The sequence below is a fragment of the Triticum dicoccoides genome, chromosome 3B (genome assembly GCF_002162155.2).
Source record: "Triticum dicoccoides isolate Atlit2015 ecotype Zavitan chromosome 3B, WEW_v2.0, whole genome shotgun sequence".
Classification (NCBI taxonomy): Eukaryota; Viridiplantae; Streptophyta; class Magnoliopsida; order Poales; family Poaceae; genus Triticum; species Triticum dicoccoides.
In genome coordinates this window covers 472,790,031-472,802,767 of record NC_041385.1, presented here as the reverse complement: position 1 = coordinate 472,802,767, position 12,737 = coordinate 472,790,031, and the positions used below count along the sequence as shown (strand labels likewise).

The following is a 12,737-nucleotide window of genomic DNA, read 5'->3' as shown; positions in this document are numbered from 1 at the left end:
GGGTCAAAACACGGAATTTGGCCTCTTCCGGCTGTTAGGCATGGCATGGACTGACGAACTTGCGATCTAGCAGCAGCTATATTGCGAACAGATGTTTGGTCACAACTCACAAGTAGACTAAAGAGAAAGCGACCGTGGCTTCAAGTAAATCTCTGCGGTGACAGCAGCTTGTAAGCTGACGTCCTGATAAGATATGCTCCTCTTTCTTTCTGATGCTTCTCCTTCTCATGATGCGGCGCTTGTTCTGGGATCGATGAATGATTTGCGCTGGCTGCTCGCTTCCAGGACTAGTCACCCGATCAACACATCCAATTCCGATCCGCGCGACATTGCACCGCATTTCCGCTGTAACTTGGGCTTGGGCGCTGCTGCCACGAAAGATTCTCGAGGCGGCTGAGCTCGCCCGATACTCCAACTCACTAGTCGCAGAACGCAGAGTGCTTTGCTTGCAGCTGCAGTGGGCGGGAGGAGCAAAGGCACATTTGCTGGTCCTACTCCTACACCCACCAGCCGTTGATCGTGAGCTGTCTGGAGGAGGCCGGACGGCCAGCCAGACTGTAAAATGCAGGGCACCCCATTCCCCAACTCCTCTGTTCATCAGCTATAAAAACGCGGGCCTCGTCCTGATTCCCTCCGGCATTATCTCCCACACACTCACTCGCCTCCTCCGCAGTTGTTGCTCGAGCAGTTGTAGCACAGCCGCATCTGCGACATTTTCTTTCTCGCAGCTAGGATCATGGCCTCCAAGATCTTCCGCGCCGTCGTCATCGCGGCCGTCGCCGCGTCTTCCTTCGCTGGGGTCGCTCTGGCCGCCGACGAGCCCGCGCCGAGCCCGACGCCCGGTGCCGCAGCTGTCTCCTCGTCGCTTCTCGCCGCCGTGCTCTGCCCGGCCGTGGCGTTCCTCGTTGGCAGCATGCGCCACTGAGTTGGCCGAGGTAGCAGCTACCGCGCGTGTCCACAGGCTCGCTCCATGCCGGATTTCAGGGTGAATGGGCGCTTTTCTTGCGTGATCTTTGCGCCTTGCTCCTTGATTTGATAGTCTTCATACGTGTACCCGTCGATGCTGTTAGTTTTTTTTTTTTCGAAAGTCGATGCTGTTAGTGTTGGTTGTGTTTTTCTTTTCATGTGCTACATAGTTTATGTGTATTGATTCAGATATTTGTCAGAATTTGCTCTACTGATCATGTTCTCTGTATTGGTCCCCGTATGGATTTAATCTCTTGCTCACGCTCAGGGACTTTGTCAATCTCGTGAAGTTTTTTATGGACTTCAGAGTTTCATAAGAAACGATTATCGACACCTTCTTTTCTCGGATCATTTCTGCACGAAGTTAACCAGTTTTTCATCGGGCGCGCTGGGCAGCAAAATCATCCACTCAGCACTCCTACGAGGACGTTCTCTGTTTTTCTGCATCCCAACAGAACCCCGACGAGAGTACTCGACGGGACAATCGCCGCGGCAACTTGGGTTCTTCGAGCCGCAGAGCGCGCGCGCGCGCAGCCCCTTGGCCGGCCGAGGTCGCATCGCAGCTCGTCGCATGCCGCATCCAGCAGGCAGCAGCGCGCGGCTACAGCTCCTCGTGCGAGTCCACGCGCCCGTGCTGGCGCTGCAGGTACGCCATGGCGAGGCTGGCGTGCATTGCCGCGCCGTAGGGGAGCGCGCCTTCGTCGACGAGGAAGTGCGGCGAGTGCGCGTCGTGCACCGACCCGGCCGCCTCGTTCCGTATCCCGATGAAGTAGAAGTGGGAGCCCGGCACGGCCTCGGAGAAGGCGGCGAAGTCCTCGCTCCCCATGCACGGCTCCATGGCGCCCCGGACGCCGCCGGCGCCGAGCATGTCCGTGGCGACGGCCTCGAAGTGCGCGTGCAGAGCGGGGCTGTTGATGGTCGGGGCCAGCAGGGGCCGCCCGCCGGCGTGGAAGTCCACCGCCGCCGCGCACCGGTGCACCGCCGACTGCGCCACGATCACCTCCTCGATCCGCTGCTTCAGCCGCATGAACCCGTCGTTGGAGAAGCACCGGAAAGTGCCGCCGATCGTGACGGAGTCCGGGATCACGTTGAACGCGCCGCCTCCCCGGAACCTCGTTACCGTCACGACCTGCACCCGCAGTAATACGTCTCAGTCGGAGATGCCATATCGCCATTGCCGTCAGGAAGGAGCAAGAGCAACAAAGCTCGTCGCATGCGTAGTACGTACCTGGGAGTCCAGGGGGTCGGCCTCCCGGGAGACGAGGTTCTGGAGGGCGAGGACGACGCTGGAGGCGGCCACGACGGGGTCCACGCTGCTCTGGGGGATGGCGGCGTGGCCGCCCTTCCCGGTGATCACCGCCTCGAAGAAGCCGCATCCGGCTAGCAGCGGGCCGGCCCTCGACCCAACCACGCCGGTGGGGAGGATCACCGTGACGTGGAACCCGAAGATGGCCTCGACGTTGTTCACGACGCCAGCCTCCACCATCTTCTTGGCCCCGGTGCCCACCTCCTCTGCCGGCTGGAAAAGAAGGATCACCGTCCCCTGCTACAAAAATAGGGTCAGTCTGTGAACCATTTGAACGATAGATGCCTTGTTATCGATGATATCTTTTTAAACTGGGATTGACTCATTTCCTTAAGTTTCAGCAGAATTTGTTGTTCTCGGGACAACAGTATGCTCGACAATTTAGAAGACTAGAAATATGACTTGCTTTGATAGAAAATTTCCTACAGATCCTCCTGAAGTGATCTACAATGTTTTGGATCGCTTGAAATCCTAATTTGGGCCAGTCACCTTTTTATAGCGTGTCCAACAAGTGGTTTGCTCTTTGATTAAGAAAAAAGTGACCGAAAACTTAGTTGATTTTGAGTGACAGAAAATAGAAAACATAAAATATTTTTAAATGTAAATAGCATAATAGAAAGAAAATTATCATTCATATTTGCATGTTCAGGTGGGGTTTTCACTGTGTGTGGTTGCATATTGCAGTGGGTCTTTTTCATGCATGTTGCATGGTGAGGTGGTATGCTTTCATGCTGAGAGAAATAGGTCAGGGGGACTAGTCATCAATTGAGCCATGGGGTTTTGATGGTATTAGATGATACCCTGCACGTTGTTGCAAAAATGTTTTACAATATGTATGTTGCAAGTTGACGTGGGGTTTTCTATATGTGTGATTACATGTTCTGATGGGTCTTTTTCGTGTATGTTGCATGGTGAGATAGCATGCTTGCACGTTGAGAAAAATAATTTAGTTAAGGCTAGCTATTTAGATATACAAGATTTAATACATGTGGTGGTGTCACCTAAAAAAATAAATGAACAAAAAAATAAAAATGTAATATTAACTTTTCTAAGAAAAATGAATTAGTGGCATTGATATTATCTGAAAGATGAAATAAAATGAAAAATAAAATAAAATTTGCACATGAATTATGTTTTTTGTAATATGCAAAAAGTACATAATAGTGGAATTTTGGTAAAAAAAGCAAATTTTAAAGGAAGGAATGAATTAGTGGCATTATTTTACCCATAAAGAAAGCAAATGAAATAAAAACAAATACATGATAAAAAAATTCTAAGAAATAATGAATTAGTGGCATTGGTATTACCCTTGAAGAAGAAACAAAAGTTACATACAAATTTGCACTGAAATTGCACTATTTGTAATATGCAAAGAACAAGCATATAAATAGTGCAATTTTTACACTCTGCAAAAATAAAAGTGATGTTTTCTAAGGAAGAATGGAGTCATGGCATTGTTATTACCATTAAAGAGGAAATAGCATAAACAAATAAAACAAAAATAGAAATTGCACTTTTTATAATATGCAATAATTAACTTATAATAGTGAAAATTTCACACTTGAGTAGAATTCACACACATATTATATAGTACTTGTGTGTATACATATACAGTAAAAAAGACATTTTCTAAGAAAAAATGAATCAGTGTCACTGATATAGCCCTTAAAGAGAAAAATAGAAAACAAAAAACAAAAACTTGCACATAATTTGAACAGAAATTGCACTTCCATAGTATGACAAAAAATAGACGTAGAATAGTGAAATCTTCACATTCTAGTATAATTAACATCCATATTATACCATAATGACGTGTTTACACTTACACTCACCTAACATCCAACCCATCATGAAACAGTGAAAAAAAAGACAACACAAATCTTGACACAAAGAATGGACGGAGAAATATGGACAAATATTCGACCAACCCAAATTTAAAAAGGGGCAACTTACATATAGCTAAAGCGATAATGATTGCCATAATATCAGTTATCGCATGTCGCAGAAAAGCCAAGGGCAAAAAAGTATTGCAGCTGGGGTGGAAAGGATCAAGTGGGTGTTGCAAGATGCTTTTGCAAGGAGCTATGGGTGGACAATGAGAATCTCGAAAACACAATTGGTGAATCAGTATCCTAGTGACACTGATGCAACACGGTTAAATGCAACACAGTTTCACTAGGAGAGACAAAACCTCTTGAACCGATGCCATGCCAAATCGAGCTTGCCACTTCTACCGCTGCCTCAAGGGCCAAGTCAAGATCATTGCAATATATCCAGTTGGTAGAGCTAACACTGTCCGAGGCGGTGAGGAAAAAAACTTCTTGTTTACCGGGCGCGGTTCTCCTCGACCCGCTCACCCACAGACTCACTCGACGCCATTGACAAACCCCGGTGCCCCGTGAGTCACTGCAAAGGTTGAAAGAGACGCCCATTGAAAATCCTACCTGACGGCCGGTCTACCATGTGTGCTCCGTCAAGGTTTTAAATCAGCAGTGCAGTGCAGCCCGACTGCTCGAGGATGGTCCACGATAAATGATTACGTACTAAATCACCCCGTCCATTACCATTGGGGGAATTCAATAGGCCACGATGCGCACAGTACAGTACAACTAGCGCTGCTGGATGAGACAAAAGCTGATCTTGACACTAGATCACCTTTTGTTTCTTTATCGAAAAGAGGCCTTCTCGTTGCTCGAAAGAAACAAAACCGGTGAGATGGAGAGGACGAGGGGCCTTTGAAATGAGAGCGAGTGATCTTGCCTCAGCCTGGAACAGAAATATCTGAGGAATCCTCCGGGAAAAGGACGGCGCAACAAACTAAACAAATGGTGCTACCGCTAACTGTTTCTAATCAGAGCCGCGCATGACCGATCGGCGCCAAATCTTTTAGCGGCCGAATGGAACGCTATTTAATGATATCGAATCAGGCAGTTGGCAGCTAGAGAATCGAGCTAACTGCTCCATGGTGAGTTGGTGACAGTTTGTTCATGGTAGTCAAGCAGCAGGAGGAGGGAGGGACAGTGACCTGCAGGACGTGGCGGTGCTCGTGGAGGATCCTGGCGGCGCCGAGCAGCATCGCCGTGTGCGCGTCGTGGCCGCAGGCGTGCATCTTCCCGCCCACCTTGCTCCGGTGCTCCCACTCCACTTCCTCCTGAAACGGATTGAACATAGGAGTTTCGTTCAGTGCGAGAATGCCGAACTCTTTTTGTTGCTTTGATTGATGATGCGCTGTGAGTGTAAACTGAAGCGCCACATGTTTCGGAATCCGATGGTTCTACGCCAGAAGCACGTCGTGGGGCAAGAAAACGTGGCAAGAGCATGGGCGCGAAACATCCAGTGGCCTCGGCAGTAGGGACCGGACCGCGCGGCACGTACGCACCTGCAGCGGGAGCGCGTCCATGTCGGCGCGCAGCGCGACGAAGGGCGGGCGCCCGGTGCCAACGGCCGCCACGACGCCGGTGCCGGCGATTGGGTGCTCGTACCGCACGCCCATGGCGTCCAGCTCCCTCCTCACCAGCCTGCTCGTCTCGTGCTCCTCGAACGCCAGCTCGGGCCGCTCGTGGATGGCCCTCCTGACGCCGGCCATCCACGCCGCGAACTCGGGCCGCTTCGCCCGACTCAGCACGTCGGCGCCGCCCGCCTCCGAGCCCGAGGCACGGCACCACAGCGCGGCGACTACGGCCAGCAGCACGGCGCGCGCGAGGACGCCCATCGGACGGCGGCGCGGTGTGGCGATCGGTCGAGGACGAACAAAGCTGAGGCCGGCGGCTTGCGTTGTGGGTGGGTGTGGAGGCCGCGCGTGCGCGAGACGAGCGCGCGTGTGGTGCGCATATATACGCGTGCGCGACCGCGACGTATATCGTTTTGTATGGCCCTGTTTCTTCCTTTCTTTCTTTCTTCGCCGGGAGCTGCCGTGAAGCGGACGGTAGTTGTGCGTGCCTATCTTGCGCACGGGGCGAACGTGCCTGAGGGCGACGTGCCGGCGCGCCCCGGCGGCGAAAACAGCACATGTGTGAGGGAAGCCATGGACGGAGCATCGACATCGACCATGGGCGTCGTCGGAGGCTCAGGAGCTTGACGACATCGTTCGTACGCACGCGACGGAGCCATGCGCTGTGTGCTTGCCAGCGCGGGAGCTCGGCCACGGCCAGTCGTGGCGGGACTCGGCCCAACCAAAATGAATGTCTGGCTTGTGACTGGCTAACCACTATAGCCCAGCTCAATACGATCGAAACGCGCGGATATGTTCATTCCACATCTTCCCGGTGATCTAGTGGCCAAGCTGGCGACTGTGAAGTTTGACGAACCGGCTTCAAACGGCGAGATCCCTTAGAAGCAGCGATTGTCGCGCTATGACTTCGTCCCGGTAAACTTCGCCGGCACTTGCAACGAAGTTGACGTGTCCGGGTTCCGATGGGGCCTGAATAAGCTGGTGCGAAAAGACGCTTCAATCTGCAACGGAGAAAACTACAGCTATCCTGAATTATTGGGATGGGATGATGTCTACTGCCAAGAAATCACAGTACAACAGATACAGATTAGACCAGACCTGGCCTGACCCGGTACACTAAGAAACAGCATCAGTAACAAGACCGCAACAGTGGCAGGCTGCCAGGGCTGGTCACGTTTATCTCGTTGGCCGTACCAGATATGAAGGCTTGCAGCGGAAACGCAGCATCATGACATGATGACATCACAACCGTGCGCAGTGCAGCTGTCCAATCCAGGGCGTTCACTCCCGCATGTGAAAAACTTGCGTCTGCATCATGTCGCGAGCACCACGGCGTCCACCGCAGTAACTCACCGGCATTTTCACCTGGCACCGCCGGTTCCTGCACCGTTGGGTGGGGGCGTCCACGCGTTAGAGCATCTCCACCCGCGCCCTCAGAACGGCCTCATCAGGCGATTTTTTTCCGGCGGCGCCAAAAAACGGCTCAGTCGCGCTCCCAGCAGCCCGTTTTTCGTCGGTTTAGACCGAAATCAGCGCCGGCGGACCCAGGCCGAACCTGACGCACCGGGGGGCGCCGAGGCGAGCGTTTTGGCGCGAAGCAGCCACGGGCCCGCCGAGTCAGCGAGACGGCCGCTTCGTCGACCTCATCGCCTCGGTTCCCGCGGGAATCAATGCGAAGGTTGCCGCGCTGCCGCGTCGGTCAGCCTTCATTGATGCCTCACGGGCGGCGCAGTGAAGACGCCACCGACGCGCGTCCGCTCGCATGCGCCACGCGTCCGCCCGCATGCCACCCGCCCACCACCCCGCTTCGGCTATAAAAGACGCCCCTCCCCGCGGGTGAGCGCCACAACCTCTCCTCTCCCTCCCGCGAAAGCTTTCTTCCCGCTGACGAGCTCTCTCCCCCACTGCCTTCCCCGCCGTCGAGCGAAATGGCCGAGAGATACCTAGGTGACGGTGCAACGGCGAACGGCTTCGGCCGCCGACACCTCCAGGAGCCAGAGGCGCGCCTTCTCTACGAGGCCGAGTACCCGGCGCCCCCCGACATGTGCGTACCGCGGCGTGGAGGCTGAGTGCCGGCGGCGGTGGCGGTGGCGGCAGTGGCTAGGCTTTTTAGTTCGTTTTTAAGTTAGTTCATGCATGTTTTAAGTTTTTGTACAAATTTGGACGAAAAATGGCCGAGTTCATGCAAAAGTCGCTGAGTTTGAAAAAAAATAAGACGAACTTCGCCGAACCCGCGGCGACCGTGGGCGTGTGATTGGGAGCGAACCGAACCCCAGGGGCCGAACTAGCGTCGGCTCACCCCCAGGCCGCTCTTTTTCGGCGCCCTGGGGGGCCGAACGGCTGGAGATGCTCTTACTCCTCTCTTTTATTCGAAGGATTTTCAAAGAAATTTTGAAGAATCAGAATTCTTTGGTTTTTTATATGTTGGTTGTTTGATTTATAGGATTGAACCGTATACAAATTTTTTCTAAGAATTTCTGTGTACTACTATCTTCATAGGATATCAACCTCTTTGAAAAAAAATCTTTGCTTCCTATGATATTGCAATCAAACAACCCAAAATGTTGTACTAGGATTTGTTTCCCTATTTCCGTGTTTTTAGAATCATGCAAAGAGGCCCTTAAAAGAGTGTGGGATTACCCATCTCTATGGGCCTCTGCGCCCCATGCCGATATCTGCATGGCGTCCTCCTCATTGTTCAGTCGTGTTCGAATGTTCCTCACCATGCCAAATGACGGAGCTAAAACCGATAGATCTCGAGTAAGGGGTCCAAGGTGGTAATCTTGGCTAGATGGTAACAGAACGAAGAAGCGACACAGTATTTACCCAAGTTCGGACCATCTCGAAGAGGTAAAACCCCACGTCCTGCTTGTATTGTATTGATTGTGGATGGGGGTTGGGGGGGGGTACAAAGTATAGGTTGATCTACATCGAGATCGCATATGTGAATGAGTACATGCCAAGTCTTTGAAAGATTCCATCTTGAATATGTTGTGGGACCCAAATAGTTTGGGGGTACTCGGCCTAGCCCATACTTCGTGGCCGACGTGGTTAGCACCCCTAATCCAGGACACCATCAGTAGCCCCTCAACTGATCTTCAAGCCGAGGACACTGCTCGGCTCCTCCGAGTCATGGCTTCATCTTCAGTTTTCGGCTTTTTAGCAGGCGAGTTCATCAAGCCCGACATTTTTGTCTTCTAAATGAGTCCCATATCCAAGGATGTGTTTAGATCCAAGGTTCTTGCACCGAAGTAGATGCCTTGTGAGCTAAGCAAGCTTCTTCTGAGGACCGATCGCAGGTCCAACCATGATAGTTTTTCAAGTATGCCGCCTAGCCGATGTCCCACCATTGATGTGGCCAATCAGGCGAGTTTCATGCCCCGATACAACACCATTAATTTCTTTCCTTGATTTGCGTGTGCACCTAAAGCACGACACCTGGGGAACACGCGGATTTTCCGCCGTAGGACTCAAATGTCCAGTCGCCTCACGACGAGGGATTCTCATCTAAGGTTGAGGAAAAAGGACAAGAATCTTTACATCCCATATGTCTCCTCCTTGCATGTGCACAACTCTTTTGCCTCCACAGCTCCATCATCATCGTTTTCGAGAGCTCAAAGCCATGGAGAACGCCACAAGTTCATCCATTTGCCCTCCTGGCCCTCTTAAGGAGGACTGAAAAACTGTTCGGTGTCTCAACGGCAGCTGAATCGGCTTTCCACCTTCGAATACCTCCCCGCGCTGAAGCTTGCACAGGTCCGCCTAGGATTAATTACTCTGGATGACGGCGTCCATGAAGACAATGTTGGAAACATGTTAGAAAACAAAAAAATTCCCCCTACGATCACCCCTGAATAATATGAAGATGCATTAAAGGTTTGGATTTGATCGTTACCGACTCTGAGTTCCAGCGAAAGAAGATGAGTCAGTGTAGAACGTACCTGGAGTCTCTCGAACCATAGATGAACGATCCTGCGAACCACCCACGAACGGTCCCTCGAACGGAAGACCGAAAGCACAGCGTCTCTACGAGTTGCAAGCGTACGGTCTTCACGATCTGGCAGCGCTTTGCCGTCCAAAACTAATCATCGCTGGAGAATTAGAGAGAGGTGATTAGAACCCCCAATGGGCTTCTAATTATGAGGATTAGAGGGTCTAGGTCAAGCTCTAAATGATCAACTAGGACCAACTAGGACGAACTAGAACTAGAGAACTAGAGGAGGCTCCAAAACTTGTGTATAAGTGCCAAGAGCCTTTAGTATATATAGGTTGGAGGGAGAGGGAGGGGTGCCACACATGAAGGGAAGAAGCCCCTCCTTCGTGCGATGGCCTAGGGGGAAGGAGGAGTCCCTCCTCCACTCCAATTCGGCCTCCTAAGTGGGAAAGGGGGGCGCCTCCACCTATTGGGCCCTTGTGGCCCAATTCTCTTCCACCACTTGGCTTTTTAAAGCCCGTTGATATTTAATAAATTATAAAAGCCTCCTAACTATTAATATAGCTTTTATTATTAATTTAACATCTCCAGACACATTTTCACCTATATATTATTTATCGGTAATACCTGGTGTTGCCCTATATACTCTGAAACCCTTCCGGTGACCCCAATTTTTTTTTGGTTTCTTTCAAAAATATTTCAAATATTAAGGAAACTACTTCACAGATAAATCTTGATACTCCCGTCGCACTAACACTCGACAAATCATGATTACCTTAATCTTGTGACCCTATAGGTTCGGTAAAACATAGACATGAACAAAACCCTTCGTTCAATGATCGATAGTAGAACCATGAACACCCATATTGATCCCTATGAATACACGAATGACATTCGAGTGAACCTTTGATTATAATGTGATGTGATACGTCTCCGTCGTATCTATAATTTTTGATTGTTTCCTGCCAATATTCGACAACTTTCATATACTTTAGCAATATTTTATATTATTTTTGGGACTAACATATTGATCCAGTGCCCAGTGCCAGTTCCTGTTTGTTGCATGTTTTTTTTGTTTCATAGAATATCTGTATCAAACGAAGTCCAAATGCGATAAAAATTTACGAAGATTTGTTTTGGAATATATGTGATTTTTAGGAAGAAGAATCAACACAAGACGGTGCTTGAGAGGGCCACAAGGCAGCAGGGCGCGCCCAAAGGGGTAGGGCGCGCCAAGACGTCATACTCTCAATGTTGTTTTAGAACTATCATTACACTTAATGATATCCTACGATCCGAAAAACGTGACCACTTACAACACTTGAGCCAGTCTTAGAAGCGAGACTAGGAATCTTATTTTACCGTTTATCGTTCTACACGTGGATATGAGTTTTGCACTGAACCGCATATTCCAGGATCTTAGTAGTTATAGCATAGAATACAAAGACTTAATTATGAACATGGAAATATAATAATACAATATTATTGCCTCTAGGGCATACTTCCAACAGACTCTCACTTGCACTAGAGTCAATAATCTAGTTGCATATGTTCCTTTAACACCTATGGCTATATGATCGTGGGGGTGAATATCTGAGTTATTATTTTGGTATTTATTTAAGATAATGTGGAATTGTTTCACAACTCACGCCACCGGGAAAACCACATCGTAATGTTGTGTCCGAATGTCATAATCGTACTCTATTAGATATGGTGCGTTCTATGATGTCTCTTACCGATTTTCCACTATCGTTGTGGGGTTATGCATTAGAGACAACCAAATTCATTTTAAACAAGGAACCGTCTAAATCCGTTGAGACGACACCATATGAATTTTGGTTTGTAAAGAAACCTAATCTATACTTTCTTAAAATTTTGGGATGCGACGCTTATGTCAATGGGCTTCAGCCTGATAAGCTCGAACTCAAAGCGGAGAGGTGCATCTTCATAGAATACCCTAAAGAGAGAATTGGGTATACCTTCTATCACCGATCCGAGGACAAGACTTTTGTTGCCAAGAATGGATCCTTTCTAGAGAAGGAGTTTCTCTCGAAAGAAGTGAGTGCGACGACTTGATGAGGTTATCGAACCTTCTCTTGAATTGGAAAGTAGCGCAACACAGAAAGATGTTTGTGTGATGCCTACAACAACTATAGAGGAAGCTAATGATGATGATCATGAAACTTTGAATCAAGCTACTACTAAACTTTGTAGGTCGACTGTCGGTGTCAAAACCGGCAGATCTTGGGTAGGGGGGGCCCAAGCTATGCATCTAAGGATCAATGGTAATAGGAAGCCGGGGGACACAGTGTTTACCCAGGTTTGGGCCCTCTTAAGGGAGGTAAAACCCTACTCCTGCTTGATTATATTCGACGAGTATGACGATTACAAGAGTTGATCTACCTCGAGATCGTAATGGCTAACCCTAGATGTCTAGCCTATGAGAATTCTGATGATTGTGATCAAGATAGCCTCTATGGACTAACCCCCCTCCCGTTTATATACACACTGGAGGGGTCAAGGATTTGTACAAGGTTGGTTTATCACGGAAGGAAACTTCTGGTCTCTATTCTTATCGTCCACATATTGGGAAATCCCATCCGGACACGGGGGATAATCTTCAACTTGATCTTGTGCGGCCCATCCACTCCGGCCCATACTCCCAGGCCGGACACCTGAGGACCCCCGATTCCAAGACCCCCTCAGTAGCCCCCGAACTTGCCTTCAATGACGATGTAGTGTGCGGACGCAAGTCTTCGGCTTTGCAAGGCCAGTTCTCCATCATATTCCGGATTGATGATAGTCTGGCATCGGTTTCTGTGCCCAGTCTTTATGATTCCTTCCTATCGTCGCCTCGATCTCCACGCGTTTGAGTGAATGCGGACGGTCCATTACCCTTGTATTTTATATTTCTGATAGGTACAGGCTGCACCTATATAACGGGGTTAGATCTTCAAAACGCCATCTCGCACCACCCGAAGAGCAACAAAGCAAACCACGGAAAAATTCAGACCATGCTAGTGTCCCTGGATCCTCCTCGCGTCCTCACGGCCCTCAAAAGGGGGATTGGCAGAGTTGCT

The 12,737-nt window shown here is 49.8% G+C and overlaps 1 protein-coding gene across 2 annotated transcripts; it reads right to left on the bottom strand.

Moving 5' to 3' along the window:
- Nucleotides 1-1,238: 1,238 nt before the first annotated feature.
- Nucleotides 1,239-6,063, bottom strand: LOC119276604 (IAA-amino acid hydrolase ILR1-like 2). 2 transcript variants are annotated; one of them, XM_037557727.1, is made up of 4 exons: nt 5,652-6,063; nt 5,298-5,423; nt 2,195-2,512; nt 1,239-2,095 (listed from the first exon to the last, which is right to left on the bottom strand). In XM_037557727.1, exons 1-4 carry the CDS (start codon nt 5,982-5,984, stop codon nt 1,568-1,570), a joined length of 1,305 nt encoding a protein of 434 aa, XP_037413624.1. In that variant the 5' UTR covers nt 5,985-6,063; the 3' UTR covers nt 1,239-1,567. The 2 variants fall into 2 exon arrangements, with proteins under 2 accessions (XP_037413624.1, XP_037413625.1); XM_037557728.1 differs by having other exon boundaries at nt 2,195-2,509.
- Nucleotides 6,064-12,737: the final 6,674 nt, after the last annotated feature.

Bases quoted from the DNA above. Each gene is read 5' to 3' on its own strand.
- LOC119276604 (XM_037557727.1), bottom strand. From the start codon at position 5,984: ATGGGCGTCCTCGCGCGCGCCGTGCTGCTGGCCGTAGTCGCCGCGCTG. The intron at 2,513-5,297 runs GTCACTGTCCCT...CTATTTTTGTAG, and splicing joins AGCACCGCCACGTCCTGCAG to CAGGGGACGGTGATCCTTCT. The intron at 2,096-2,194 runs GTACGTACTACG...CTGCGGGTGCAG, and splicing joins CCGACCCCCTGGACTCCCAG to GTCGTGACGGTAACGAGGTT.